At 40.9% G+C, this 27,020-nt stretch overlaps 1 protein-coding gene across 2 annotated transcripts in view; it reads right to left on the reverse strand.

The window, feature by feature from the left end:
• The window catches only part of Jam2 (junctional adhesion molecule 2), a 56,363-nt gene that overhangs the window by 11,751 nt on the left and 17,592 nt on the right, over window positions 1-27,020 (reverse strand). For both annotated transcript variants that reach the window (XM_041678654.1, XM_041678653.1), the window contains exons 2-6: window positions 14,662-14,727; window positions 9,718-9,825; window positions 6,854-7,006; window positions 2,316-2,512; window positions 309-408 (exon numbers count right to left, since the gene is read on the reverse strand). In XM_041678654.1, the coding sequence (XP_041534588.1) occupies window positions 309-408; window positions 2,316-2,512; window positions 6,854-7,006; window positions 9,718-9,825; window positions 14,662-14,727 (624 nt within the window). The remainder of the gene's footprint in view (window positions 1-308; window positions 409-2,315; window positions 2,513-6,853; window positions 7,007-9,717; window positions 9,826-14,661; window positions 14,728-27,020) is intronic.

A 27,020-nucleotide genomic window follows, 5' to 3' on the forward strand; every position in this document is an offset into this window, starting at 1 on the left:
ACGTTTATGCGGGCTCCCAGGAACATACTGTAGCACACTTGGCCGTGGTTTTTTAACACAGATTTTCTAGAAGCACATTTTAAAACATTGATTTGAAAAATTAAAAACATGGTTATGTATAAGCCAAATTGTCTTGTCTCGATTAGAAGAGAGACTGAAAACAATACTGCTTTTTTATATTAAGCTCATTTTACATTTTTTCCAATTTTCCTTCAAATCACTCAGCCCCTTCCACCCCCTGGGTCCTTCCGTCATCACTATTCCACACTCCACTCCCGCACCAGTGCTTCTCAATAGCCCGTGCTTACCTACTTGCATTCGCTTCCCGGGGCACCTGCGGTGTCCCACAGAATTACGGGCTTCACAGTAGTACTCTCCACTGTCCATCTTGGATATCATGTTAAATTGCTATTTGTACAGAGAAAAGTATTTGTTTAACCTTTAAACTGTAAATCTGTGAGTAGACTCCTAAAAAACTAATGAATTTTGTCATCAACTGGGTCAGAACTTGATATTTATTTATTTATTTATTTATTTTGTGAACTGAGTATGTATCTATCAGAATCTGCCAGGACTTTGAGAAGTAAATAGCTAGGCCTATTTAATTTGTCAGAAAAAGACAACACTCTCTGAGGAAATCTGTCTCTCTTCCTCCATTCCCCGCTACCTTCAACAGTATGCCACTATGTTGCCCAGGCTGGCTTCAAACTCTTCATCCTTCCTCTGTAGCCTTCAAGCAGCTGGCATTACAGCTACATGCCTCCTCCATACCTCTAGTTTCAGGGAGTGCCATTCACTGGTACAATTTCTCAGTCCCTGAGGGATCCCTGCAGGAGCAATCACCAGCACTTTCTCCAAAGAGTCAAAATTATGGCCAGGAAGTGGCTTTGGACCCAGGAAACCTCAACGGATGTTTATAGGATTGTAAATTATAGCAATTCCAGAGTATTTGGAAATTCTGGAAAGATGAAAGTTCAACCCTTACTACTTCTCCCTGCCAAGTCACAAGAGGTAAGAATTTGGTATAAAAGGCTTTCTAGTTTGTAGTAGTAATTTGATCGCCTTGGAGAGTTCTGGAAGGGTGGGATCTGGGGGGAAGATCGAAGAGCCCACTCCAGTGTAAGCTGCCTATGAGCATGAGATTGCCTTCCAGATGCCCCGAGGGCTGAGGTTCCCTGCGGAGAGTGGATCCTAGCATTTCAGACTTGCCTCGGGGCTTTTATCACCCACTCAGAAAAAAATAAATCCAGGAGTAAATATAGCAGAGTGTGACTGCAGGTGTTGTGCCAATGTCACAGTGTAAAATCGCTCGGACCTGCTGACTGCTCCCGAGGACAGGAAAAGGCTAGGGCATGGCCTTATTCTATGCGCAGCCGCCCCCCCCCCCCCCCCCCCCCCCCCCCCCCGCTCTTCATTTAGCTACAGAACTAGTGTGCTTTCCTAGGCATCAGAAGATCTGGTTTCTATGTGGCACTGCACTAGGAGAGAGAATAAAAGGAAAGACTGTATCTTTGTTTCAGAATTCCTAAGACAAATTTTAATGTTACCTATAAGAGTGTTTTTCATAATAGTTGTGGTAGTGATTTTTGAGTTGCTGGAAACAAAACATTTAAAATCCAATGTGATATTATCTGGATTGGAAACAAATGGCTTCAAATTAAATGACCTGATTTTTTTTTCGGCTCACCTCTACTCTGAAAAGTCACAGGTGAAAAAGCAAACATGGTTTATAAAAATGTCACTATGCTTGAACCGCATATTTATGGAGCCTTCTCAGTTCCCTCTAGGAAAGGAGTAGACAATCAAATCAATCCAAGTGAAGGTACTAGATAAGTAAGCCACAGAGTGTGTAGTGAAAGAAAGATCTGGAGCCTTGGGAAAGTTTAATGACCCCAACATCCTAACGTGGTTTTCCTGTGGTCACTGTTTCCATGTTAGCGCTGAGGTCTGTGTATCCCCAGCTGAGTTTTTTGTGCATTTCCTCAGCGGCGTAAGTTGAGGCTGAGGTCAGTGACTTTCCAGGCCCGAGAGGTAGCTAGAGAGTAGTACTGCCTGATGCATCATGAACAAGGTTTGGCCTGCCCCCTACCTGGTCACACCTTAGCTCCCTGGTTACCTGTACCATTTCCCACTTCCCATGATGTCTGTCCCATCACTTACTGCTAATACATGCGCTATCCTCTCTCCTGCTCCCACCTCCTCTTCCCACTTAGTAAGTAATGATATTGATCTGTCATCCTATATTATTTTAGGTTCTAATAACCATTTATTTCATCACAATGATGGTTAGTGTTTAATACCTGAAATGGCCTTACCAGAATTCCAGATTTTGTATTCATTGTGTATGAGCTGTTGTGTTTGCCAAGCTTTTGGTTCCCTAGTAAACTGGTGCCGTCTTTAAACCATGTGTATTCAGGAGCAGGGTTTCCTTCTTTATCTTGACACCGCAGCTCTACAACACTCCCACTCATGACAGAAGTGGGCACTTCACAGGAAGGAACTGCAGGGGCCACTAGACAATGGAAGCCAGAGGACAGGCTGTTCATTGGCTGAACATGAGTTATAATAGTCTGTATTGAGGGGACACCGAGCTACCGATGGAACACTAGTCACTAGATGTATTTCCTTTTTTCCTGGGCATACAATATACTATACTTTTTACCCTTCTTGCTGCTAGGGGAGTTACATGCATTAGTTTGGGCCAAAGGAATGTAAGTAAAAGTGATACAGCCATTTCTACATCTAACCTATTAAAACTTGATGTATGCTTCATTTGCTCACCTTATCCTTACCTATTACCAAGTAGTTGTCATTACACTTGCGCTTAGAAAGTCATGTATTGAAGATGCCAGACCAATATTTTTCTGAGTCTCATAAGTTCATAAAGTAGGGTGTTGGGGTTTGGATATGAACTCTCCTCCCCATGGGCTGGTTCATAGGTTTGAACACTGGGCCCACTGCTGCTGGTATTGGGAAGGTTGCGAATGACTTGTGAGCAAGTGTGTTGCTGAGGACTGGCCTTGAGGTTCACACCCTAGTTCTGCTCCTGGGCCCTCTGCTCTCTGATCTGCCAGGATGTGAACAAGCAGCCTAATGTTCCCAAGGCCACAGCTGAGCTGGTCCCATCCCCATGACTTCTCTACCATGCTGGACTTACATACAATCAAAACATGAGCATTCTTTAAGTTGCTCCCTGTCATGTAGGTGGTCACAGAAATGTGAAAAGTTGATAATAGCAAAAATTGGCGTCAAGAAGAGCAAACATTGCTGGAACTCTCTTTTCACACATTTCATAAGCCTTAGGAACTAATTCGCAGAACTGTAATAGAGTTTGGACCTATAGGCTGGAGAGGCCCTATACTGCTATTCACAGAAGCTAATGGTTTATTCTGGTGGGTGTGGGGAAGATAAGAACGCCAGTATACGGGTAAACAATAAAGACTGTGCTTGCTTACAAGGCTTTCGAGGGGATGAAGGACTTGCCTTGTATCAGAATTTGGATCAGAGGCCAATTACTATGACATTCAGACAAAGAATCTGGCTTCGTTCTGCTGGTGTCCTGAGAACTGGGGTGAGGCTAAATCTAAAGGCAGTGGGCTGGGCTGTGTGGCTGAGAAAATCTCAAGGCAGCATAGTGTGCAGGCTGTGCATGGTACCTCGTCACTGCTTTCTGTCAGATTTACAAGGAGGAAGTGAAAAGATATACAAGTGAAGTTTGTAACCAGCAGAGGTGCACAGAAGTGTTTGAATTGCAGGCTGAGGGCAAGGTGAGTCCAGACAAAGCAGCTGTAACTGTTAAACACACTGGCACCGTGAAGGAAGAAAGGGTGCCACGAGCGAAAAACCCCTCATCAAGAAGAGCTCCATGGTGTGACAACTCAAATTCCTGTAGAGGGAGCCTTCCTGAAAACACAGCCTTGTAGGCGTCTTTCTGTAAAGCAGACGTCAAAGGAAGATTTCTGGCCCAGTTCAGTAGCAAAGGAGCATAGTGGCTATTAGAGCTGAGGTCCAAGAGGGTCAGGACCCATCTTAGCCAGTTACAGTACTTGACATTAGCTCGGTGCTGCTAGTCTGTCTGTCTGTTTTCAGGCATTCTGGTTCAAGAGGAAGACAAGTTATACCAAGAGCCCAGAAAGATGTTCCAACAGCTGTGTAACAGTTTCAGATTCTTTGCCTGGAGCTCTTGTGTGGCCTAGACGTGAAACTGTGAGGGTAAAGCCCAAGTTGAGTGAGAGCCCAGGGTATTAGGATTGTCAGGACCTTCACTGAGAAATCATTTAGGCACCAAATGGAGCTATCTAAAATGAGAAGCCACCTGTGCCTCAGGTAACTGAACAGTGGGGCTACCCAAGGTCATTGAGCCCAGGTGACACCACCAAGGGCCCAGATAGTATACATGGAGCTGTGGAGTTTGGTACTTTTCATTCTGTCTTGGGCTAACTTTGGCCCAGCCTTTCCTTTCCGTGACCCCATTATTCCCTTTTGGAATGTGAATGTTTATTGTGAAACACTGTATATTTTATTTTTTAAGTGTTCATGGCTAAGCGATTGCTTTGAATGATTTAAGATTTCAGCCTTTAGAAGAGTGTTTGGGCCATGAGCCTAGTGGTTTCTGAAGTTAGACCGGATGTACTTCCCCTTAGAAAATACCCACAAGTGTCTGGGACTCATGGGCAGAATGATAAGATCTGAAATGCCATGACCCTCATGGACTCCTGTGTTTGAACACTTAGTCTCCAGCTGGTGGTACTTTTGGAGAGGTTGTGGACACTTTAAGAAGTGGTCTTTTATCTTATTATATTTTATTTTATTATAAAATAATTTTAAACTTAAAAAGAGAAGTGGGGTCTGATTGGAAAAAGTGGATTTTAGGGATTTGAAGTAAAAGAATTTAGTAGGTAAATATTAATAATCTGGAAAACTCGGGACTGGCGATGGTGGACCGAATTCGAAGACAGTCCCAAAATATCTCCATCTTCAGTATGTACACATTGTCTCTCAGATATTCAAAATACAAAAGTACTGTGAAGAAATCCAGCAAATATAATTAAGGTTTGAAATCACCAGGGGGTCGTGGTGGTGCACACCTTTAACTCCAGCACTTGAGAGGCAGAGGCAGGAAAGTTTGAGGCCAACCTCATCTACAAAGTAAGATCCACGACAACCAGAGCTACACAAAGAAACCCTGGTTTTTTTTTTTTTAAAAAAAAGACAAGATTCCAAATCTATTGTCTGTAATAGTAAACAGGAGGATTTGGTCACACAACATGGACCTTTCAAAGATTTACTTATTTATATTTAATGCATACGAATATATGTACGTATATGCACCAAGTGCATGCAATGCCCATAGAGGCCAGAAGAGGGCAGAAGATCATCAGGACCTGGTGGAGTAACAGATTTGCCATTTTCCCATGGGAAATGAACCTGGGCCAGCTAGGATTATCTAGAGGAGCAACAAGTCCTCTTAACCACTCGTGGCCCATTTCTCCAGTCCCTAGCAGGGGCCTTTTAGTTGTAGGGTAAACTCTTCTGAAGGAAATGGTGGCAATTCAAAGTATAAGAAGGACCAAGCATGCCTTTGTTGTACTGAAGATGAAAAGGGTGAGGTCACGGGACCATGGGCAGCCTCGAAGAAATGAGTGTGACTCTGGATGATAGGTAGCTTGATGTGAGATCTCAGTCCTACAATCCTAAGGAAATAAAGCTCTGCCAACTCCTAGAATGAGCTTGGAAACAGATTTTCCCCGGAGCCCGGAGAAAGGAATTCAGTCCATGTAAAGCTTTCATTTCAGCCTCGTGGAACACTGAGTAGAACCCAGCCTTGCTACTGGACTTTCCATCCATAGAACAAGAAGTTCATAAGGACTGTTCTCTTAAGAAACCGTGTGATCATTTACTGTGCAGCAATAGAAAATGATTATACCAACTAAATCGGCTGCAAGGTTCCTGAATTACATTTTTTCTTTTTTTTTTATTTTGACATATTTTAGCCTTTATGTATCATTTTCTGTTCCCATTCCTTTCTCTTTAGCCATTGCCACCAAGTAATTGACCACACAGACATCCCTCACTCACAAGCATGTAAATATACTTTATACTTGGCCTTAGTCAAGAAGCTGAGAGACAATACTACATAATAAAGATTCCTAATGACATTTTTTTAAAGAGAAAAGGTTATTTTTCTTGGTTTTTTATGTTAACATCATAGAAAATATGGTCCTATCTACTGCTGTATATGAACTCTTGCGTCTACCAGTCATTCTTATGCTGATTAATCATATTAGCCTTGGAGTTAACCTTATCTGGATGTGGATGACATCTGGATAACATGCTTGGGACTTGTTCTAATTGTGTGGCACTAGGCAAATAGTTTAACTTCTGTTTTCTCATTTGTCAAATTTAGTTTTGTAGTGAAGATTAAGTAAAACACTATGTGAAAGTACTTAATGTCTGCTAGCTAACAAATAAATGCTAACTGTTTTGAACCAAATACTTTCTGATTTTTCTGCTAGTCTACAATTGCTGTTTCTTTTGTTGGTTTTCCATCAACTTATGGAATACCATGAAGAATACTGAAAAACAAACAACAACAACAAAAACCCAGAATCTTGGGCAAATGTTCATGATCCAGAGCGGAACTATTAGGAGCTACTTCAGTCTTAAACGGAGAGATTTGGAAATGAATTAGTGATTTCAGCAGCCAGTGAGCTGAGGGGAATCGCCTGGTCTTGCTGAGAAGGCACCTATAGAGTGTGGCGGTCCTGTTGGGGCTGGGTTAGTGTCTCACCCCCAGGGCTGGAGGTGATGGGGGGGGCGGCTGACAGGAGTTACACATGTGTGTGCGCATTACCCAAGACTTCTAGGGTGACTGTATCTTCCTGCAGGTTTTGGCCTTGATCTGATGGAGCACTGACTTCACAGCGATACTTTCCGGCATCATTTCTTGTAACATTTTTGATTCGAATATTGAAATCTATCATCTCAGCACGATCTTTAAAGTCGCCTTTTGAGGGGAGAAAAAGATAATAATGTTAGAAACAATACAAGCAACTTTCCATGTAACGTCTTCCTAAAGTTACTTCATTCAAAATTAAAGCATTTATTTTCCTGGTAAAACCTTCAATTTAAACTTTGAATTTACACGTGCATATTATGTATTTTGGAAGACATTTTAGACTATTAAAGACTACTTAGTTTCGCCACCCTCCCAGAGTCTCTCTCTGTAGCCTTGACTGGCCTGAAACTCTCTAAGTAGACTAGGTTGGTCTTGAACTCACAGAGACCTACCCACCTCTGCTTCCTGAGTGCAGGGATTTAAGGTGTGTACCACTACATCTGGCACCATGTTTGATTTTAAAGAACTCAACTGAATGCCTGCCTTGCCACCTGTCTAGTATCTGTTTCTGCTTTCAAAACTAAACAGTTTAATAGGTCAGAACAGAATTTTATATGTGGCTATTCAAGTAGGGAAGATTATGTAGGTGGAAAGGACCTTAAAGATATTACCTTGATTAGATTTTGATAATTGCAAGTAGTGAATTAAAGTGGGCTTTTTTTTTTGAGCTAGTGAGATGGCCTAGTGGGTAAAGGTGCTTGCTGCAGAGTTCAATAATTTGTTTCATCCCAGATTTCTACATGGTGGAAGGAGAGGAAACTCCTGCTAATTGTTCTCTGACTTCCACATGGCATGCGTTCTCCCCTCCCCCAAATAAGTATATGTAATAAAATGAAAAATAAATAAAATAAAATGGGGTTGTATAATATGCAAGTGCCTAAATTGGCAACTGTAGTAAGTAAATGTAAAAATACCTGTTCTATTAGCCATTTGAAACTTGAGTCTTATCTTATTGGAGTAGAATCAGATGGAATATTTTATTAATTTGATTTTTTTATATAGGGTTTTACCACATAGCTTTGAGTGGCCCACGACTCGTTATATAGATTAGACTGGCCTTAAACCCACAGAGCTCCATCTGCCTCTACCTCCTGAGTGCCTGGAATTAAAGACATGTGCCCTTCAGTCAGTGTGGTGGTTTAATGAGAAATGTCTCTCATGGGCTCATGACTTTGAACCTTTGCCCTCCCCCCCCCAAACACACTTGGTGGCCCTGTTTTGGGAGGTTATCAAGCATTTAGGAGGTGAGCATTGCTGGAGGAGATACATCCCTGGACTTCCTTTACACGTCTTTACTTTCTGTGTATGGATGAAAACGTGATCAGCAAGCTTCCTGACCCAGCTGCCATGCCTTTCCTGCTGTGATAGACTCTCTCCCTCTGGAGCGATAAGCCAAAATAAACCCTTCCTTCCTTAAGTTGCCTTTGTTATAGTATTTTCTCACAGCAACAGATAAGTTACCAACATACAAACTAATGCCATGGTTCAACCATCATCACATTTTTATTAGTAATAAATTATAGCATCCGGAGGGAGAGTCGAGAGTGAAAGGTGTACCACAGATGAAAAGTACTTGCTAGCTGTTATTGTAACCAACGGTCTGTGTGTTCCGATTCTCCAGGCTCTGTTTGTATCTGTCAGTCCACATATCTGTGTAGCTCGAAGACTAAAAACCCAGAGACAAAAACTGGGGTCCAACCCAAAAACCAGAAAAGCAAAGCAGCCTAGCGCACTAGAGGAATCTTACCTCTGCCAAGGCTGGGCGACTGCCAATCAAGCAGCCTAAGCATCTCTCTCTTCTCATTTTATATTCCCTGTAGTGCTGGGATTAAAGGTGAGGCACCACCACCTGGATTTGTTTCTGCATTGATCTTGTGTAGTCCAGGGTGGCCTTGACCTCACAGAGATCCATCTGCCTCTGTCTCCCAAATCCTGGGATTAAAGGTGTGTGTCACCATTACCTGACCTCTAGTGGCTTTAGCTTTGCCTCTGGTCTTCAGGCAAGATTTATTTATGTATTAAAATACAGATAATATAGCACTTTACATCCCAACTTTCCAGGCTTCTCAGTGGTAAGCTTGTTTTCTAGAGGGAAACAGGGAAGATGGTAAGGCTGCTATTACTGGGCAGCAACCCTAATCCCAATCTCATTCTGTTTGTTTTGTTTGAGATAGGGTCTCTCTTGTAGTCCAGACTGTCCTGCTATGTAAATCATACTGGCTTTAAACACACAAAGATCTGCTTGCCTCTGCCTCTAGAGTGCCAAGATTAAAGGAATGCAGCACCATATAGGTCCAAAGTCAGATCAGTGTTTTTCTCCTTACTAACAGTTTAGTTTACCAGGCCAGCAAAATAGTTGTGTTTCATGTTAAGCAACCAAGGATCCCAGGACTCGGTGGAATTCACCTACTTTTGCTCTGTCTGGTTTTTGTAACTGTTGTATTTTAGGTCTCAGACACTATTCATTCCATCTCACACTTACAGAAACACATTTTCCGTAATCAGTCATGTCCTGTTCCCACTTGTAAATGAAGGAATAGGGGCTGCACTTGATGTCCTCTCACCCTGGCCTCTTCCAGTCTACGGTGTCTTACCTTGCAGAGCCTGTTGGTAGTGGGCTGCACCTGATGTCCACTCACCCTGGCCTCTTCCAGTCTACGGTGTCTTACCTTGCAGAGCCTGTTGGTAGTGGGCTGCACCTGATGTCCACTCACCCTGACCTCTTCCAGTCTACGGTGTCTTACCTTGCAGAGCCTGTTGGTAGTGGGCTGCACTTGATGTCCTCTCACCCTGGCCTCTTCCAGTCTACGGTGTCTTACCTTGCAGAGCCTGTTGGTAGTACACCAAGGAGACACCCTGTCCCAGTTTCTTCCACTCTAATCTGGAGGAGGTCGTCTTCTTTGGGCTTTTACAAGCTAAAATAGCCTCTAGAAACAATAGGGGAAAATATGTCTTTTAATTGATCCTATGATCTTACATGTTACTTAATTTAAAAAGCTTTAAAAAAATCTTTAAATGACTTTTTATAATTTTCTTTGCGTTTCCATCCATCCATTCATCTCCATCCAGTCATACGCAGAGACATAAATACATCACATCAATAGGTGCCATGTTTGGCTTCACCCAAAGATGAATTTGGAACATGACAATTGTTCTCTGTAATAATTATGTGACAGAATCCAAGTTCTGGAATCTGAGTTTCTATCGATGAATGGGATAGTGACTCACACAATTGTGAGTCTTCAAAAGCAGCAATTTATGTGAAACATGCAAGCCTAAAAATTGTTAGTACTTAATAAACAGCCACTGTGGCTAATTATTTACTCTTAGTCTAAGTCTTGGCATCTGAGGAGTCTAAAGTTCGATGGCAGATGCAGGCAAGACAATGTCATTTCAGGCAAAGATGATGGGCATCAAGAAGGAGGCCAAGGGGAGTACTTAACATTTTCACCTAAGAAAGACCCTTAGTCCATCTCAGGCATGCTGGGAAAAGGCACAGAAGTTCCTCACAGGCTACATTTCCCCACTCTACATACACCTAATATAGCCTTATACTAATTGTAGGCTCCTACTGCAAAAGGACTGCCTGTAACTGTGCCTGAATCTGCAGAAATTATTCAAAGACAAGTCTCTGCACCGATCTTATTTCAGTGTCACAAAGATGATCAGTTTTGTAACAGCAATTTGACCACAGTTGGATCATTAAGGAATTTCTGGAGCCTGTGAGGGAGTCACCTCTTTTGACTGTCCAAACAAAACAACTAGGGAGAGTCACTCAACACTGGTCTCAGTAGTTGTCCAAGCTGCCAAGCAGAAGCTCCAGCTAGAAGTAATTTAAAAGTATGTTTTGCTGTGTGGCGATTGAACATGCCTTTAATCCCAGCATTCAGGAGGCAGAGGCAGGCGGATCTCTGTGAGTTCAAGGCCAGCCTGGTCTATAAGAGCTAGTTCTAGGGCAGGCTCCAAAGCCACAGAGAAACTCGGTCTTGAAAAAACAAAAAACAAAAACCAAAACAAAAAAACCACCAACAACAACAACAAAATCTGTTTCAATTAGGCTTCTTTATATTTTGGAAATACTTCATATTTCTGAGTATTTTTAATCATAAGGCATGTGGTTTGACCTAAAAAAAAATCACAGGAACTTTCACTGAATAAAAATTTAAAATCCTTTCCATATGTCTGATTTTGATGTTTAAGAACATTTAATGTCATTTTTAAAGAGCCCCATATCTCATCTGCATAATCACGGACAAAAAGTCTATAGGCATATGTTTGAATGCTTAAAGCTTTAAGCTTTCACGCCACATGGAGTGATCGTTTTCAGAGGTGTTTACAGCTCTGCTCCAAAGACAAATGTGTGCTAAGGGACCTGTCTGAGGAAGCAGTCTGTGCTGTTGATTAAGGAGAAAGGGTGGTAACTTCCGGAGTCTTGAGTTTTAGATAGGCTTCCTTCCCGTATTTTGTTGAGTTTTCCAACAGTTATGCACACACCCACACTCCTTTTCACTGTTTCTCTGTCTTACTCCTACATCTTGAGAGATAATTTGATACCACACCACACTATTTCATATATTTAACTAAACATGTACACTGTTCTGAGGAAAAAACCTGAGGAAATTCAATTAGAAAATGTAACCAGTGACTTTCCCTACACTAGTGACTTCACTTTCATCTCCTTCTTACTAGACATATGTAATGTGAAAAAGTGATCTATCCAATTGTCCAAAATATGTCCAATAATACCGTGGAGCCAGCATTGTTCTTGTACTGGGGCAGAGCAAGGATCCTTTGGCTTTGGGGATCTGCAATCTAGCAAGAAAAGTCAGGCCAACAAGCAACCCAGAAGGTCAGAGATGGGGAAGAAAGAAGCAGCAGAGGCGATGGAGGATTGCTGGGACAAGGGCACAATATACATAGCATAGTTGATCTCTTTCAGAAGGTAACATCTGATCAAAGATTTAGAAGCTAGGAATCTTGGTTCTAAGAGTCTTTGAGAAAGTGTCCTGCACAGGGAAGTCAAGGCCAAGAAACTCAACACAGTGGTTCTCAACCTTCCTCATGCTGTGACCCCTAATACAGTTCCTCAACCATAAAGTTATTTTTGTTGCTACTTCACAAAAAAATATATTTTGTTGCTACTTTTGTTTGATACTGTTATGAATCCTAATGTAAATATCTGTGTTTACTGATGGTCTAGGTGACCCCTGTTAGAGTGTTGTTCCACCCCGCCAGAGGGCACTGGTTGACAACCACTGTTCTAAGACATCAATACCTTGATCTTGAGCTACCATCCTCTAGAACTGTCAGAGAACAAGGCTGTTGCTTCAGAGTCTGTAGTGTTTTGTTAAGACAGTCCTAGGATATTAATACAGATAGTGAAAGTGCCAGAATTATAAGGCTAACATTTCAGGATAAAGAACCTGGATGTTAAGTCTCCCTTTTCTCCAGCCAAACTTCAAAACTCCCAGATGGCATAATTTTCCATATCTGGCTTGTGGGTTATGGTGACATGGTAGTTACAGCACAGGCATCGGGTTAGACCTTGATCACATATTAGGCGTGAGATAATAGGGGCATCATACTCATATCAGTGGAATGATAAGATAATAATTCTTGTCAAAATTGAGTATATAAAAATATGTGTGTGCATGTGTTTGATATACGTAATCCTTGAATGTAACATGTATTCCATAAGTGGCCTGCTTTTTTCTTCCATGGGGAAAAACAGTGAGGTCACCTCCACATGATATCACAAGTCTATGTTTACATTGCCCAAATCTGAACTAAAATGTTACCTCTGCTTTGAATAGTAAAACAAGTAGTATTGATATAAATCATATGTCTTCACACAAGACACATTAATACTCAAAAGGTACCAACCTTTTCTGTTAAGGTGGATTATGTTGTCAAAACATCTGTTTAATCTTGATTGGAAAAAAAAAAGACCATTGTTCAGGAAAATGGTCGCTGTAAGCTCTGATTAATAACTTTTAGGTTTGGACACTGCAGAGAGCTGCTCATGTAATGTACAAGCTGGCAGAGCTGCCCTGATTTCAGGCTTAATCTGCTTTTGGCAGCACCATGGGAAGTGGGGCAGACCAGCAGCCCTGGGAACCAGGGATTAATTCATAACTTTTGACATCAGAGAAATACGAGGGAAAAAAAACCTGAATGAAACGTGTTTCATGTAAACAAATCACAGAATGTCACAGACTTAAAGTTATTGCAAAAACAAAAAAAAAAAAAAACAAAAAACAAAAAAACAAAAAGAAGACACCACCACCAAAACAAAACTGTGGGAGAAACTACGAAATGATTTGTGCTTAACGGAGGGCCACATTAGAAGCGGATCAAAAAGAACTAAGGTGAAGGACGATTTTAAAAAAGGGAATAAAGAAAATGGTAAATATTTACTCTAGAGTCAGATTCTCTCTCTCTCTCCCTTCCTCCCTCCCTCCTTCCCTCCTTCCCTCCCTCCCTCCCTCCCTCCCTCCACCCCCTCTTTCCCCCCTCTGTGTGTGTGTGTGTTCACACGTGTTCTCCCTGCATTAACCCAGCACCTTGTACACAGGTAAGCACTGGCCTTGCCATGAAGCACTTTCCCACTGAGCACAGTAACTTCATCCCTGAGATTAACATTTGATTGCGATAAATTATAGAAAGATTTTCCATGTTAAAAATAAAGCATGTCTTTAAAAAGAAAAGCCGAGTGGGGACAGGATTTCACTTTGGGGTAGAGAAAATGTTCTGGGTCTAGGGAAGGTTGTGGTTTAAGAACACCTTGGATATACTCAGTACCACTGAAGTGTTTACATTATAAGACGTCAGATTTTAAACTCATGTGAATTTTGCCGCAATGTTTTAAAAGTAATGTAAAACTAAAGCACGCAATGATGGCATTTAACAGTGATATTAGAGCTGAGGTATGCACACCCACCGCATCTGCCTGGACCTAGGTAAACGCCTCTGAGGATGTGAGCAGAAGGCTGAATTTCATTGACTCTCGAGGTCAGGTCACCCTCTCCTGCTGTGCACACTCTGAACCTTCCCAGCCTCCCTTCTTGCACGTTGCCGGCTCTGTTTGGCCTCCTGTAAGTACTCCAGAGTCCAACTCACTTTCAGGCAATGATATCCTCTTGGCCATCGTCCCTCATTTAAAATTGTCCCGCAATACAGTGTGCCTTATTAGCGTCATCACGCAGTATATTACAACTTCAAGGCCTTAACGGAATTATCTGAGTGCCTTTTGTTATACAGCCCTAATTGTGTACTGCCTAGGTGACCTAATGGAGTTTCTGCCCCACCCTTATCTTGCTCATCTCTGAAGATAGGGTGCCTGAAGGCCAAAAGTTCCTCTTCAGGTGAACAGATCAACACCTGGCTGGCTAAAAGATGGCTACCAGAGTGGCCACCACAGAAGCTCCAAGTACGTGATCAGTAGCATCCACTACCAGCATCATGACTGATAATAAATGCCATCACGAGAACCAAACAGACCATAGAAGCAGAAAATAAGATGTGAGCAGGCAGCAAGTTAAATGGCTCAGCTGTTATAGAGCTGACCAGAGTTTCATCCCTGGAATCCACATAAGGTAGAAGGAGAAAACTGACTCCACAAAGTTGTCCTCCTACCGTGGATGCTCTCTCCCAACACACACACACACACACACACACACACACACACACACACACACACACACACCACTGGGGGGAACAGTATGTAAACAAACTAATCCAATCAAACCTTTAAAATACCATACCTTGGTACTCTATTACTGTAACTTCTTGGTGGTCTTTTGATGCAGAAAGTCCATTTGCCTTATGATCTAAAACAGTAAAACAGATGGGTAGTTACTATGGTAGTATGGTATGTTTGAGTGGGATACAGCATTCAATAAGCCAGCATAATCTGAGTAACAATTGTTGCATAATTCAGAACATATATAACATAAATTATCAAAATAGGGAAACCATACCACACATATCACTTTCATTTTCTGTATGGTGATTTGGGCTTTTATCATTTCCCAAGTGGAATCTATAGCTGGAAGTACACTCTCCTCAACACCCCTGAAAACGAGCACGGCCTTAATTTACCTTATTATGTAATGTAATGTCTGTCCACCCAACCATCCAACCAACCATCCATCCATCCAACCATCCACATATTCGTCCATCTGTCCACCTGCCCCCTACATATCTATCTACTTATCCACCCAACCACATATTCATCCACCTATTCACCCCATCTATCCACCTACCTACACACCCACCCACAAATCCATTCATTCAGAGATAGCTTCTCAGAGTAGACTCAACTATCTTCTTTTTATGTAGTCTTTTACTCTCTCATTGACTCAATTACCATTCTTTTTCAAAACAAAAACCAAAACCAAACAAAAAACCTTCACAAATACTTATTAATAGCTCTGATATCTCTTTTGAGATGAAACTTGCAAGCCTCCCTTTCTACTAGACACCTGTATCTCCTTTCTCTACTTCCACCACACACTCATGGGCAAAAGCAACAACCAGCTTGGTTGCAAACTTTCTTTTATTTCTACAAATTTCATCTCAGTGAAATACATCACAATACACAGGGTTACTCATACCAAAATCTCACACTTTGCCCAGGATACACCCATACAGGCTGAGAATTCTACCACCCACTCAAGTGCTTTGAGTATTTGTCCATTTTGCTTTTATATTCATCCATGTTCCTTGTCTCAAGAAGGTATGGAAATACCCAGAATGAAGCAAGAGAAAAATAGGACACACCTTGTCTCATCACCTTAAAATAAACACTGGTCAGGACAGATGTGAAAAAATAGATAGCTTAGGGGCTGGAGAGATGGGTCAGTGGTTAAGAGCATTGCCTGCTCTTCCAAAGGTCCTGAGTCCAATTCCCAGCAACCACATGGTGGCTCACAACCATCTGTAATGAGGCCTGGTGCCAGAAGGCTGAAGACATACACACAGACAGAACATTGTATACATAATAAATAAATAAATAAATAAAATTTTTAAAAAAGATAGATAGCTTAGGCAAGCATTTGAGAGAAGCTACCGTTACTAAAATACACCTGCTTCCCAGATTTGTAAAAGAGGAAGTGAGTTGGCCAACATGGATCTTGGTATAGAAAGCACCAATAATAATATGCTCAATGATGTGGGATTTCCCTCTGTATGCTCTATTCCCCTCTGTATGCTAAGCTAAACCACCATATATATTTTAAAGGTATCGTGATTTCATAATTTGGGTCTAAGGATAAATTACTTTGGAAAAAAGGTTCTTCTTTTGTTTCCACCGAGGATGAGAACCTGTAAAAATCCTTCCAGACTAATGTGGTTTGATGGACAAAGATCCCCCAAAGGTCACTGTAAACACCCCCCAAAATTACTTTGCCCAACAAACAGCAGGATGCAATTTGGAGAAAACTATGCCCAAATTCCCTAAATGTTTGTTTATAAATGTTTGTTTACATGTAAAGGGAATGTGCTATTGAGATTTGCATTGGTATGGATTTTGGTTTATACAAATTTAAGGTAAATTTTGTTATACTGTGTATATGTATTTCTGTTCTTGATTAAGGTATTGTGTTTGTGCAGCTCATTTAAAAATGTAATGTATAATTAAAAATACAGGTTAATAGATAATCATCTATAATAGTCAAGCTTGTAGTCATGTTAGTTAGATTTTCTAGGTGTATAGAGATATATTTCAGTTAGTTAGATATTCTTCAAATCTTTCAAAGAGCTACGGAATATGGCATTTAAAATGTTTTAAAAATTTAGGACTTTTCATGACAGTGAGACACATCTGCTCCTGTCAGCACTAATCTACTTCAAGAGGAAGATGGGCATTGAAGAGGCTCCTTATGGAGTTGGTTAGTCATTTGGGTAAGAAACTGTTCTTGTCTGGACTGCTTGATTACTGTGTGAACTGGACATGTGAACTGGACATGCAGGACCCACAGAAAAATGACTATTGAACTTGCCTAAAGGTGAGACAGTCCTTTGGGGTTCCTGCTTAATGAAAGAATAGAAAGAGTCTGCTAGACATTCTGCAGAACACAAAAGAAAGTGACTGACATACTGCCAATATAGGCGGAACTGACTGAAAGTTCCTGCTTCATGGAAAAGTCTACTGGATACTACGATCCTGTAGGCTGAAGATTGATGCCCCAATGGTATAGTAAAACTTTGGGTGACTGTCCAGGCAGTGAGATGTCTCTGTCAATTCTAGAGTTTTCAAAGTTGCTTAAAATGCACTTCCTGTTTACTTAGGTGGAGTTAAAAATTTATAGTTATAGTTATAGTCTTTCTTAGTTATAATAAAAGATAAAGTAGATATAAATGTTGTAACTGTAATTCTTGCTTGATATCTGTTTTGTTGTATGTAATTTTTCTATGTTAAAATTAAAACCTTCCTTTTATTTAAACAGAAAAGGGGAGGTTATGTGGTATCCCCCCCCCACCCCTGTATGCTGTGAATACCACTGGTTAATAAAGAAGCTATTTTGGGCCTGTGATAGGGTAGAGCAGAACTAAGCGGAGAAAACTAAACTGAATGTTGGGAGGAAGGAGGCAGAATCAGGGAGAAGCCATGGAGCTTCCTCCGCCAGACAGACACGCTGAAACTTTGACTTCGTGGTATGTGCAGATTAATGGAGATGGGTTAAATTAAGATATAAAAGTTAGCCAATAAAAGGCTAGATCTAAGCCAGGCAGTGATGCCACACGCCTTTAATCCCAGCACTTGGGAGGCAGAGGCAGGTGGATCTCTGTGAGTTTGAGACCAGCCTGGTCTAGAAGAGCTAGTTCCAGGACAGGCTCCAAAGCCACAGAGAAACCCTGTCTTGAAAAAAACAAAAAACAACAACCACAACAAAAAGCTAGATCTAATGGACCAAGCGGTGATTTTATTAATACAGTTTCTATGTGGTTATTTCGGGTCTGAGCTGCTGGGCGGTTGGGAAACAAGTGGCCTCCTACTACAGCTCAACATGTACTAAGTTCTTAGAGGTCAGACAGCATTGCCAGTGCTTCTAAAGTATGTACTCATTTAACCCTTGTAAGAATTATCTGTGGTTATGGCTTGAATATGAAATGTTCCTCCAGCTCTTGGTTTTATTTTGGGACATTTGGAAACTTTACAAGGTGTGGTCTTGCTGCAGGAAATAAGTCACTGTGGGGTGGGTGGGGTATTGGAGCTAACTTGACCTTGACCCTTTCCTGTCTCCTGCTTTCTGCTTCCTTTCCACCACAGGGTGAAGAAGGTCATTCACCCCATTATAATACTGCCATGAGGTTCTTCCCAGGCTCTTTAGGTCAACCAACCATGAAACAGGAGCCAAACTAAAATGTTCCCAGGCATCTTAGTTAAGGTATGCATACATAACTAATATAGTACCCACATGGTTGCTTACACTCTACTATCTGATATTCTAGTCTGTATTATACTGTGCTATGTCAGGCACAGCGCCACATTTCCCTTCAGTTGAACTATGAACAAGGACTGACAGTTAATACAGATGTCACGTGGAAAGGTCCTAGGTCTATTCTAAGGCAGGACTGGGGAGATGAGAAATTGGTATTGATGAAGACAAAGGTCTGGTTCTGAGCACAACGGGAAGGTAGAAGTGAAGAGACCAGTGATAAGGGACACCATGGGAATCTCAGAAGGCTCTTGACCAGGCTTTCTCAATGCTGATATTATGAACTTTGGGGATCAGGTACTTTCTTGTAGGAGGCTGTCCTGTACACAATCGTGTAGTTACACCATCTCTGGCTTCTATCTACTAGATGCCGGTAGTATCTTGTCCATATCCTGACGTCTAAAACTGTAGAGATGGACACATAAATGTGCCTTGAGAGTGTGCTGTGGAAAAAATAGAAAGTGTGGTGTGGAAATCACTTGTGGTTGAAAACCCTGCTCCACTCAGACTAGCTAAAGAGACGGGTATAAAAATACAGCAGTAGGCTTAAGGAGAACAGATAACGGGGAGCTCCAGGATTTTAAAGTTCTTGGGAAACAGACATTTTATAATGATGAAAGAGAATTTATCATGTTTTTGGAAGGGGAAAAAATCTTTCATGTGAGCTGGCATCTTCTCTTTGGCTTATTTATCTGTAGCCATTAAGGCAAAGTTTTTATTTCCCTTTTCACCTCTTGAAGCATGGTAGCATGCCGCACTGTAAGTTAAAACTCCTCAGGCTCTCCAAGACTTAAGCATCTGGCTCCTCAATCCGGGTTTCGGATCTAAATTGCAACCTAGTGTGGGTGAAGACCCTGGTCCCTAAGAATCAGAAATGCAAATGGCTGTCCAAGGCATGAGGCCACTGGGCTCAGTGATAGAGAGGAGTTAGGGCCACCAAAGAGTCACTTCAAAACACTTTTGGCTTCTGTGTTTCAAGAACCATGAAAACGGTCCAGGGAGTCTCTTCAAATCTCCTTTCTGCTTTTCCCATAGACTTCCTTCACCTGCCAGCTGTTTCTCTCCCTCCCACATTCCTCTGAAACCACTCACCTCTCCCTTCTCCAAAGCTACTCCTACCGTCGTCTTCTCTCCTTCCCCATTTTACTCTCTAGTGTTTGAAAACAGAACCTGTACCTTCAGCGAACAGAAGAGGGGTCAAGAATACAGCTAAACGAGATTCTCACAGGTGGCCTTAGGAAAATGTCGGCCTTCTTTTCTCATCCTACATCAAATGATAAAATCTCTGGATTATGGTCCAAACATGAAAGGTTTTAACCTTTCCAAGGACACTTTGAAACCTCTGCCTTAGTATCCACGGCAGCTCTTGGTTATGACCAACAAGTCCTGTGATTTTTTTTTTTTTTTTGAAGTACTTTAGCGGACTTTTCAGACAAAACAATGAGGACTAACATTCTCTGGAAACCAGCTAAGGGGAAACCTGAGCAAAAGAGGAAGAGATAATCTTTGCTCCCTTCACGTTGCCCTGGCTTTGAACTCTTCAAACACCACACGCCCACCAAGTGTTTATTTTCTTCATCTGGCTCCAAGGCTCCCAATAATCCCGGAACTCAGCAATACAGTCTGAGACGGGACGGTGAATTTTTTTCCCTTTTTGTCAATTTCAATTTTCTACTTACTAAAACTTCTTTTGAAAAAAAAATACATATTTTTAAATTTCAAAGACCACTAAAAGTTCTACGGAAAACAACAACTTCTTCATGAGTTGTACTCACTCGTCCAGAAATTTCACATGCATGTATTTCAAAGTTTAAAACGTTTATTTATTTATTAACACTTTCATTTTTAATTATGACTTTTATTTACTCTTAAGAATTGCATGCATTAAAAAGGATTGCATACAAATATAAAATGAAATATGATCATCCATCTTTATTTCGTCTTCATTCACCACCCTCTAACTCTCCCTGTATCCCCAAAACACATCCCTCCCCTCCCAACTTCATGGTCTGTGTATGTATGTATGTATGTATGTATGTATGTATGTATGTATATACTGGTGACCTGGGTTTGACCCTTGAAATCACAAAGTAGAAGGAAAGAACACACACACGCATGCACACACATACACTCACACACACACACATTACAAAAGCTTTATTTTGGTCTATACTTGACTTGTGTTTTATATTCAGTACTCATCCCACTGATCTGGACTTCCTTATAATTTTGATGAGGTAATAATGAATAAAATAGACAAGTAATAACAATGGTGACAGTGGAAACCTACTCAGTTCTCTGTCCTAATAGACATAAAATGAGTTCATGGCCTCATCATGAAGTAGAGTGCTGAGGCCAGCATCTTCCGGATTCTAAACTGTCGCTTCAATTCTATCACAGGTCCAGTCATGCGCATCTTAAACAGCCATCTCACCTGAACTATGACAAGTAGACTTTCACAGTCCACATTTGGCCAAAAAACCTTAGTTACTGTCTTTTAATATTTGATTTGAGTGAATTTCAAAAATTGGACCTCTTCTAGTTGCACACTCTCTCCTGATGGCCTGTGACTGTTTCAGGACAAAGCTCCATGGGCCCCAGAGATTCAAATGTGAACAGAAATTCATCCAGCCATTTTTAAAATGTGGGGTGGCTGACTCAAACTACTGTGTGTTTGTGTGAGCTCACAGCTAGGGGTGCAGGGACAGCTTTGGAGTAAGAGTAAGTTAGAGAACCACTTTTACCAAAAGAAAAAGGAAATTATAATCCTCGGATTTACAGGAAATGAGCGTAGCTAAATGTAAGTAATCTTCGCCTGTCAGTCACAAACATGACAGTCAGACAACACTGCCAGGCTTTGTTTCCATGTTCTGCACTTTCAAATAAATGGTTCTTATTCTTTTGGCTTCCTGAACACTAATCAAAGGAAACCTGAAGCAACAATAAGCAGGGAGGTTTCCCTTGGCTTTCAGAGTCCTTCTGTTAGCGTTTATGTCAGTAGAATATAATTGGTAACGCGTGTGTGAAATGGAAAGGCTCAGATGCTATGAGTCATCATTTCACCAGAGACTTGGAAAATAATATCCATAAAACCCTCTATTTTAAGGATTGGGGTTTGACAGAGTACACGAATGTGTCCATAAAGCCATTGTTCCTGTGAGATCCCCAGTGTTTCAAAGGTGGAATTAGCAGACCACAGTCCTTGGAGACCACTTCCTGTATCCAAGTGCTACAGGAGTCAAACTGAGGGCTAAATGAATTCATGAACAAGAACCCCATCCTTGTATGCTGTGAAAGACAGTATAAGAAAGTGTCCTTCAGCTGGACGGTGGTGGTGCACACCTTTGATCCCAGCACTCGGAAGGCAGAGGCAGGTGGATCTTTGTGAGTTCAAGGCCTTAAAAGCCGTACAGAGAAACCCTATCTCAAAAAAACATAAATAAATAAATAGTCCTTTTAAAGCTAGAGATGTAGGTTAGTGAGAGAGTACCTGCCTAGCATATATAAGGCCCTTGGTTCAATTCTTAGTACTATTGAAAACAAAAAAGAAAAAACCTGCTAGTCTTGAAAATTTTACAAAAATATGCTTTTTGACAGGTTCTCCCTACCCAATGTCCAGGGCCTTGGGTGATACCCAGGCCAAGGCTGGCCAAAATGGGTTTTGCTTAATAAGTCCATTTATTCTACCTTATAAGTCTTCTGCTTCAGAAAAACATTTAAAACATTAGCAAAGTTAATGCAAGATATATGCTCACTCAAAGATTATAGATCTGACAGTGTGGTGACATTAGAGAATTCTTTTGATATGTATTTATGCTACACAGTTGGTATTCTTAACTGCTTTAAACAAATTGAAAATATTGGAACATTGAGCTGTTCTTAGTGACCTGAAATTGCTTTAAAAAAAAGCACAGAAGTAGAACTCAAAGGTCGCAGAAAGTTTAAAACAATACTAAGCATGGGTGTGGGCAGAGAGAGTTCGGTAGGAGGTACAAGCTCTAGCTTGCATCTGATGCGTAAGTGATTGTTCGTTTAGGAATTTTTTTTGTATGAGTGTTTTGCCTGTATGTAAGTACGTGTACTGTGTATGCACCTGGTCCAGTGGAGGTCAGAAGACATCAGATTCCTCAGAACTGGACAACCAGATGATTATGTCCTGGGAACTGAACCCTGGTCCTCAGCCAGAGCAGCGATTGCTCTTACTGCTAACCCTTCTTCCTAGCTCCTGCTTAAGTGATTTTATAAATATTAAAAAAAATCATGGACTAACCATTTCTCTGTCTCCTGACCAAAACAATCGCTGAACAATTTTTGAAACTGTGTGTTTAAGACATTTCATGCTGGTTTTCAGATTTTCAGAGACAGTATTGGTGACTCAGAACCGAAGTTCTGATCTTGGACTCAAGCTCAAGAACTAGGCTTTAGGCATTTGCCCAGAGCTAGTCAAACTGGAGAAGTCATGTGCAATAGTCGACTCAGACACGATTGGTTTGGTAATTCTGTTTCCTTGGTTGTTTTATTTGAGTTTTTTTCATATAATATATTTTCTTATACTATATATTCTTTCTTTTCCTCCTGACAATTCTATTGTTAAGTTCATTTCTATGGAGACAATAACTACCAAATTTTGACATGGTTTTTGGATTTTTGGACTTTAAAAGCTATGTCAATGTATAGTAATTAGATAATTAAAATTGCAGTCAAAGCCAGATGGACCATTTCTCCTGTTGAGGTACACTGCAGAACACCGGTCATCACTGAAGAGGACACTCAGGCTTGTGATCCTTGATATCTGATATTTAAATAATTCCAGTGTTTGCTATTGGTTTCATCTCAGGAGGAGTTGAGCAGAACATAGACATCAGAATGTCAGCCCTCAGCAATTACAAAATCAAGTGCATGCTTTCTTTTTTAAAATTGTTTTTATTGAGCTATATATTTTTTCTGCTCCCCTCCCTTCCTCGTTTCTCCCCTTCTACCATCTCCCACGATCCCCACGTTCCCAATTTACTCAGGAGATCTTGCCTTTTTCTACTTCCCATGTAGATTAGACAAGTGCATGTTTTCTGTCTTCTCACATTTTAATGTGGCTTCTCGCTCTCACAAAGAAAAATATCAGTCTTCTCTGAAGCAAGGGTCAGAATGGAAAAGCCTGAGAGTATAAGAACTTCTGGACAGATGTTCCTTCGCGCTCTCTCTCCCCGCTCCTCCTCTCTCTGTGTGCCTCTCTTTCTGTCTTTCTCTCTCTCCTTCCTTCTCCTTCATGTCTTTTTTTCTTAAAAAGATTTATTTATTATGTATACAGCATTCTGCCTGCATGTATCCTTGCAGGCCAAAAGAGAGCACCAGATCTCATTACAGATGGTTCGGAGTGACTATGTGGTTGCTGGGAATTGAACTCAGGACCTCTAGAAGAGCAATCAGTGCTCTTAACCACTGAGCCACCTGGCCCTCCAGGCCCCTCTCTTCTCTTTTCTATCCTTCTTTCTACTTCTAGTATGGGTGAGTGAGAGAAATGACCCATGTTGTCTGCTGCTTTCTAGCCATATAAAGTGTGTTCATAATAAATTCTACAGTTTCACATTCCTCTTGATAATTCTGTGCAATTTGTCCTGTCAGTTAGTGTAATCATTATCAGTTATTCTAAAAATACATAATGATTTAAATATTTATTTTAAAACATAGATAATTTATGCCCAATTTAATAATTTGGTAAGTTTATGCAAGATATTACCTTACTTTACTTTTCAAATAAAAACCCTTACCATACTTCATATTTTGAATCATGTTTTCAGTGAAGTCCGTAATTTAGCTAATATCTTATAGAAGTTGGAAAACGATTATAGTATAAAGTAAATATTTATTCTTAGCCCCAGAGGATTATCTTAAATGAGTAACAGAAAACACGAGAACTTTGATTTTTTAGTTAGCAGGGTGAGGGGTGGAGAGAAAGAAGGGTTTCATTAGGGAGGAAGGACTTCAGCAGGAGATGCTTGCCATCATGGACATAATCATCTCTGCCTCATTTTGTGAACTTCTGCCAGCAGTTTTGGAGTACATCCACAAGAATTAAAGATGTTTGTAGCTAGCTTTAAAATAGCCATTGACCTCAACCACAGAGTCATTTATTTTCCTACTTACTTAATTCTGAAACAGTAAAGAAAAACTTGGTCCAGTAAAGAAGTCAAAAGAGACTGCTCCTGACATCTGTTAGTGGAATGCTGAGGTGAATCCAACATTTTGTCTTGGTATTAAGAGTTATTAGGCACAAGTTCTAAAACGCGAAGTCTGGGGAGAAGAAGTAAGGCAGATGTATTAGGGTATTTAAACATTTACAGTAATTTATAAGTTTTCAGATTGGATTAAGAACTTGCTGTTTGGGGCTGGAGAGATGGCTCAGTGGTTAGGAGCATTGCCTGCTCTTCCAGAGGTCCTGAGTTCAATTTCCAGCAACCACATGGTGGCTCAGAACCATCTGTAATGAGGTCTGGTGCCCTCTTCTGGCCTCCAGGCATACACACAGACAATGTTGCATACATAATAAATAAACAAATATTTAAATATTTTTAAAAAAGAACTTTTTGTTTAAACAAGTTCAGTCTCTGTGACCATGATTTTAATTTTTTTTATTTCATTTGCAAGCAATGTTTTAAGTAAATGGAATTAAGAGACGTTCAGTACCTAAAGATGATCCTTAAAACCAAAGAGATAAATATTTAGCTATCAAGAGCAACTACCTGTATGTTAACATATTCAGACTGATCCACAGTACTGGATACTTATCCAACAGAACTGAAACAGCCATGTCAAAGAGACACCCACTGTCCATTGCAGTACCGTTCACAATGGACAAGAAATGAAAAGAACCTAGCTGTCTTAGGAAATGGAGGCAGAGGGATCAGATGTTAGTCAGTCTTAGCTACACAGCCACTTCAAGGCCATCCTCAGCTGCATAGAACCCTGTCGTGTGTGTGTGTGTGCGTGTGAAAGGTTTGTTTTATCACAGAAGTTTGAGACCAGCCTGAGTAAAATAGTGAGAACACATTTCAAAAGTGAATGACTCCACACCCACGCACATAATGGAAGCACAAATTAGGTTTGGTGTGATTTTTACTTGCTGAGCCATCTAAATGAAATCCTTAAACAAAACTCGTTTACTAGTTTTTGAAGTTTCCTGGACTCTGAATCCTGCTGCTTCGGCCTCTTGAACTAGGGCTAGAAGTATGCTATTGGCTTATTAGAACCATCTTTGGTCTTCAAGAGAAGAAACAAGATCAAGTGTGAATCATGTCACTTTATGTAAGATACAATGTTGGTTCCCTTACAGGTAAAATGAAGCTAATGTCTTCCTTCACTAGTTGTGAAGATTCAATTCGAGACCATAATTGCTTAGCCTAGTTATTGGAACACAACAAATTCTCTATAAAATGCTTCTTCTTCCCTTCTCATTGCTTGATGCTTCTTGTACAAAGTGGTCATACAAACTTAGTGTTCCAAAGTAACTCAACAATATCACACACTAGGATGGACTATCAAAGCATCAAATCATTAGGCTTATGATTTTTCTTCTAAGAATGATCAGAACAACTTCCTTCCAGTGGCTACTCAGAGTTGGGGAGGGCTGTGTCTAAATTCTACATCTTCTTTCATTCTTATTATGACATGGCTCCTTGGACTGTTCCTGCATCTGCGAAACACAATTTGTGACAAAGACAGCTTCCACACTACCATTATTGAGCCAGCTTGTTACACTTCTCTTAGCACACTTTCTGCTCTTAGCACCCAGGACAACCCTTTCCTGGTCTTCCTTCCCTCTGATCATGTGGCTCCCTCTACCCATGTTTCTTTTCACGATGTTGTGATCCAGACTCCTGGCATTAAGCACCAATAAATGCCAACAACTCGTAAATATTTATCTCTGGTCTAGACATCTTTGCTGAACTCTGGGCTTAGATACAAATGTCTGTTCAGTCTTGCCACTTGAAGATTTAAGAGACATTCCAAACCCTGTAACTAAATATTATCATTTTAAGACTACTCTACCTTTCTCATCCCAACTGCTGCAGTTGCTCTAACAGTCCACTTTCACGATGCATCTAAACTCTGAATGCTTCCTACTGCCCCTGCCCCTACCACGAAGATCTGGGCACAGAGACCCCGCAGAGACCATTGCAGGGCCTGGGCCTGGCATTCTGCTCCACCTCTCATCTCAGCACCCTGGATAGAGTGGCCCTTTCTGATGCTAAGTCACACCACGGAAGGCTTTGCTGGTAAAAGTCCTTCTACTGACCCATTTTAAGAGTGTATGTATCCAGATACTGCACAGCATGTTCCACAGGCATTATTTCAGAGCACCTCTCTCACTGAGTTTGTTTCCCACATCAACTAAGAACGAAACTTGGAAAGAGAGTTTTTGTAAAATACAGTATTCAATAAACCTCCTGTCTTCGATCACCACAAACCTAAAGCAATGATGCAGTGATGCAATACATATAATTTGCATATATTTATTTTAATTCATTGGATCTTAACTCTATCAGAACTTTGGGTGTTAAGGGAGGGTGTACTGGTATGTGCACATGTGTGAACATGACTGTAGAGGCCAGAGGTTAACCTCAGGTGCTGTTCCTGGAGAGCTGAGAGCTGTCGACCTTGTTTTTAGAAAAAGGGCCTCTCCCTGG

The sequence above is a fragment of the Microtus oregoni genome, unplaced genomic scaffold (assembly GCF_018167655.1).
Source record: "Microtus oregoni isolate MIOR12 unplaced genomic scaffold, Mior012 000030F_ref0000283, whole genome shotgun sequence".
Taxonomy (NCBI): Eukaryota; Metazoa; Chordata; class Mammalia; order Rodentia; family Cricetidae; genus Microtus; species Microtus oregoni.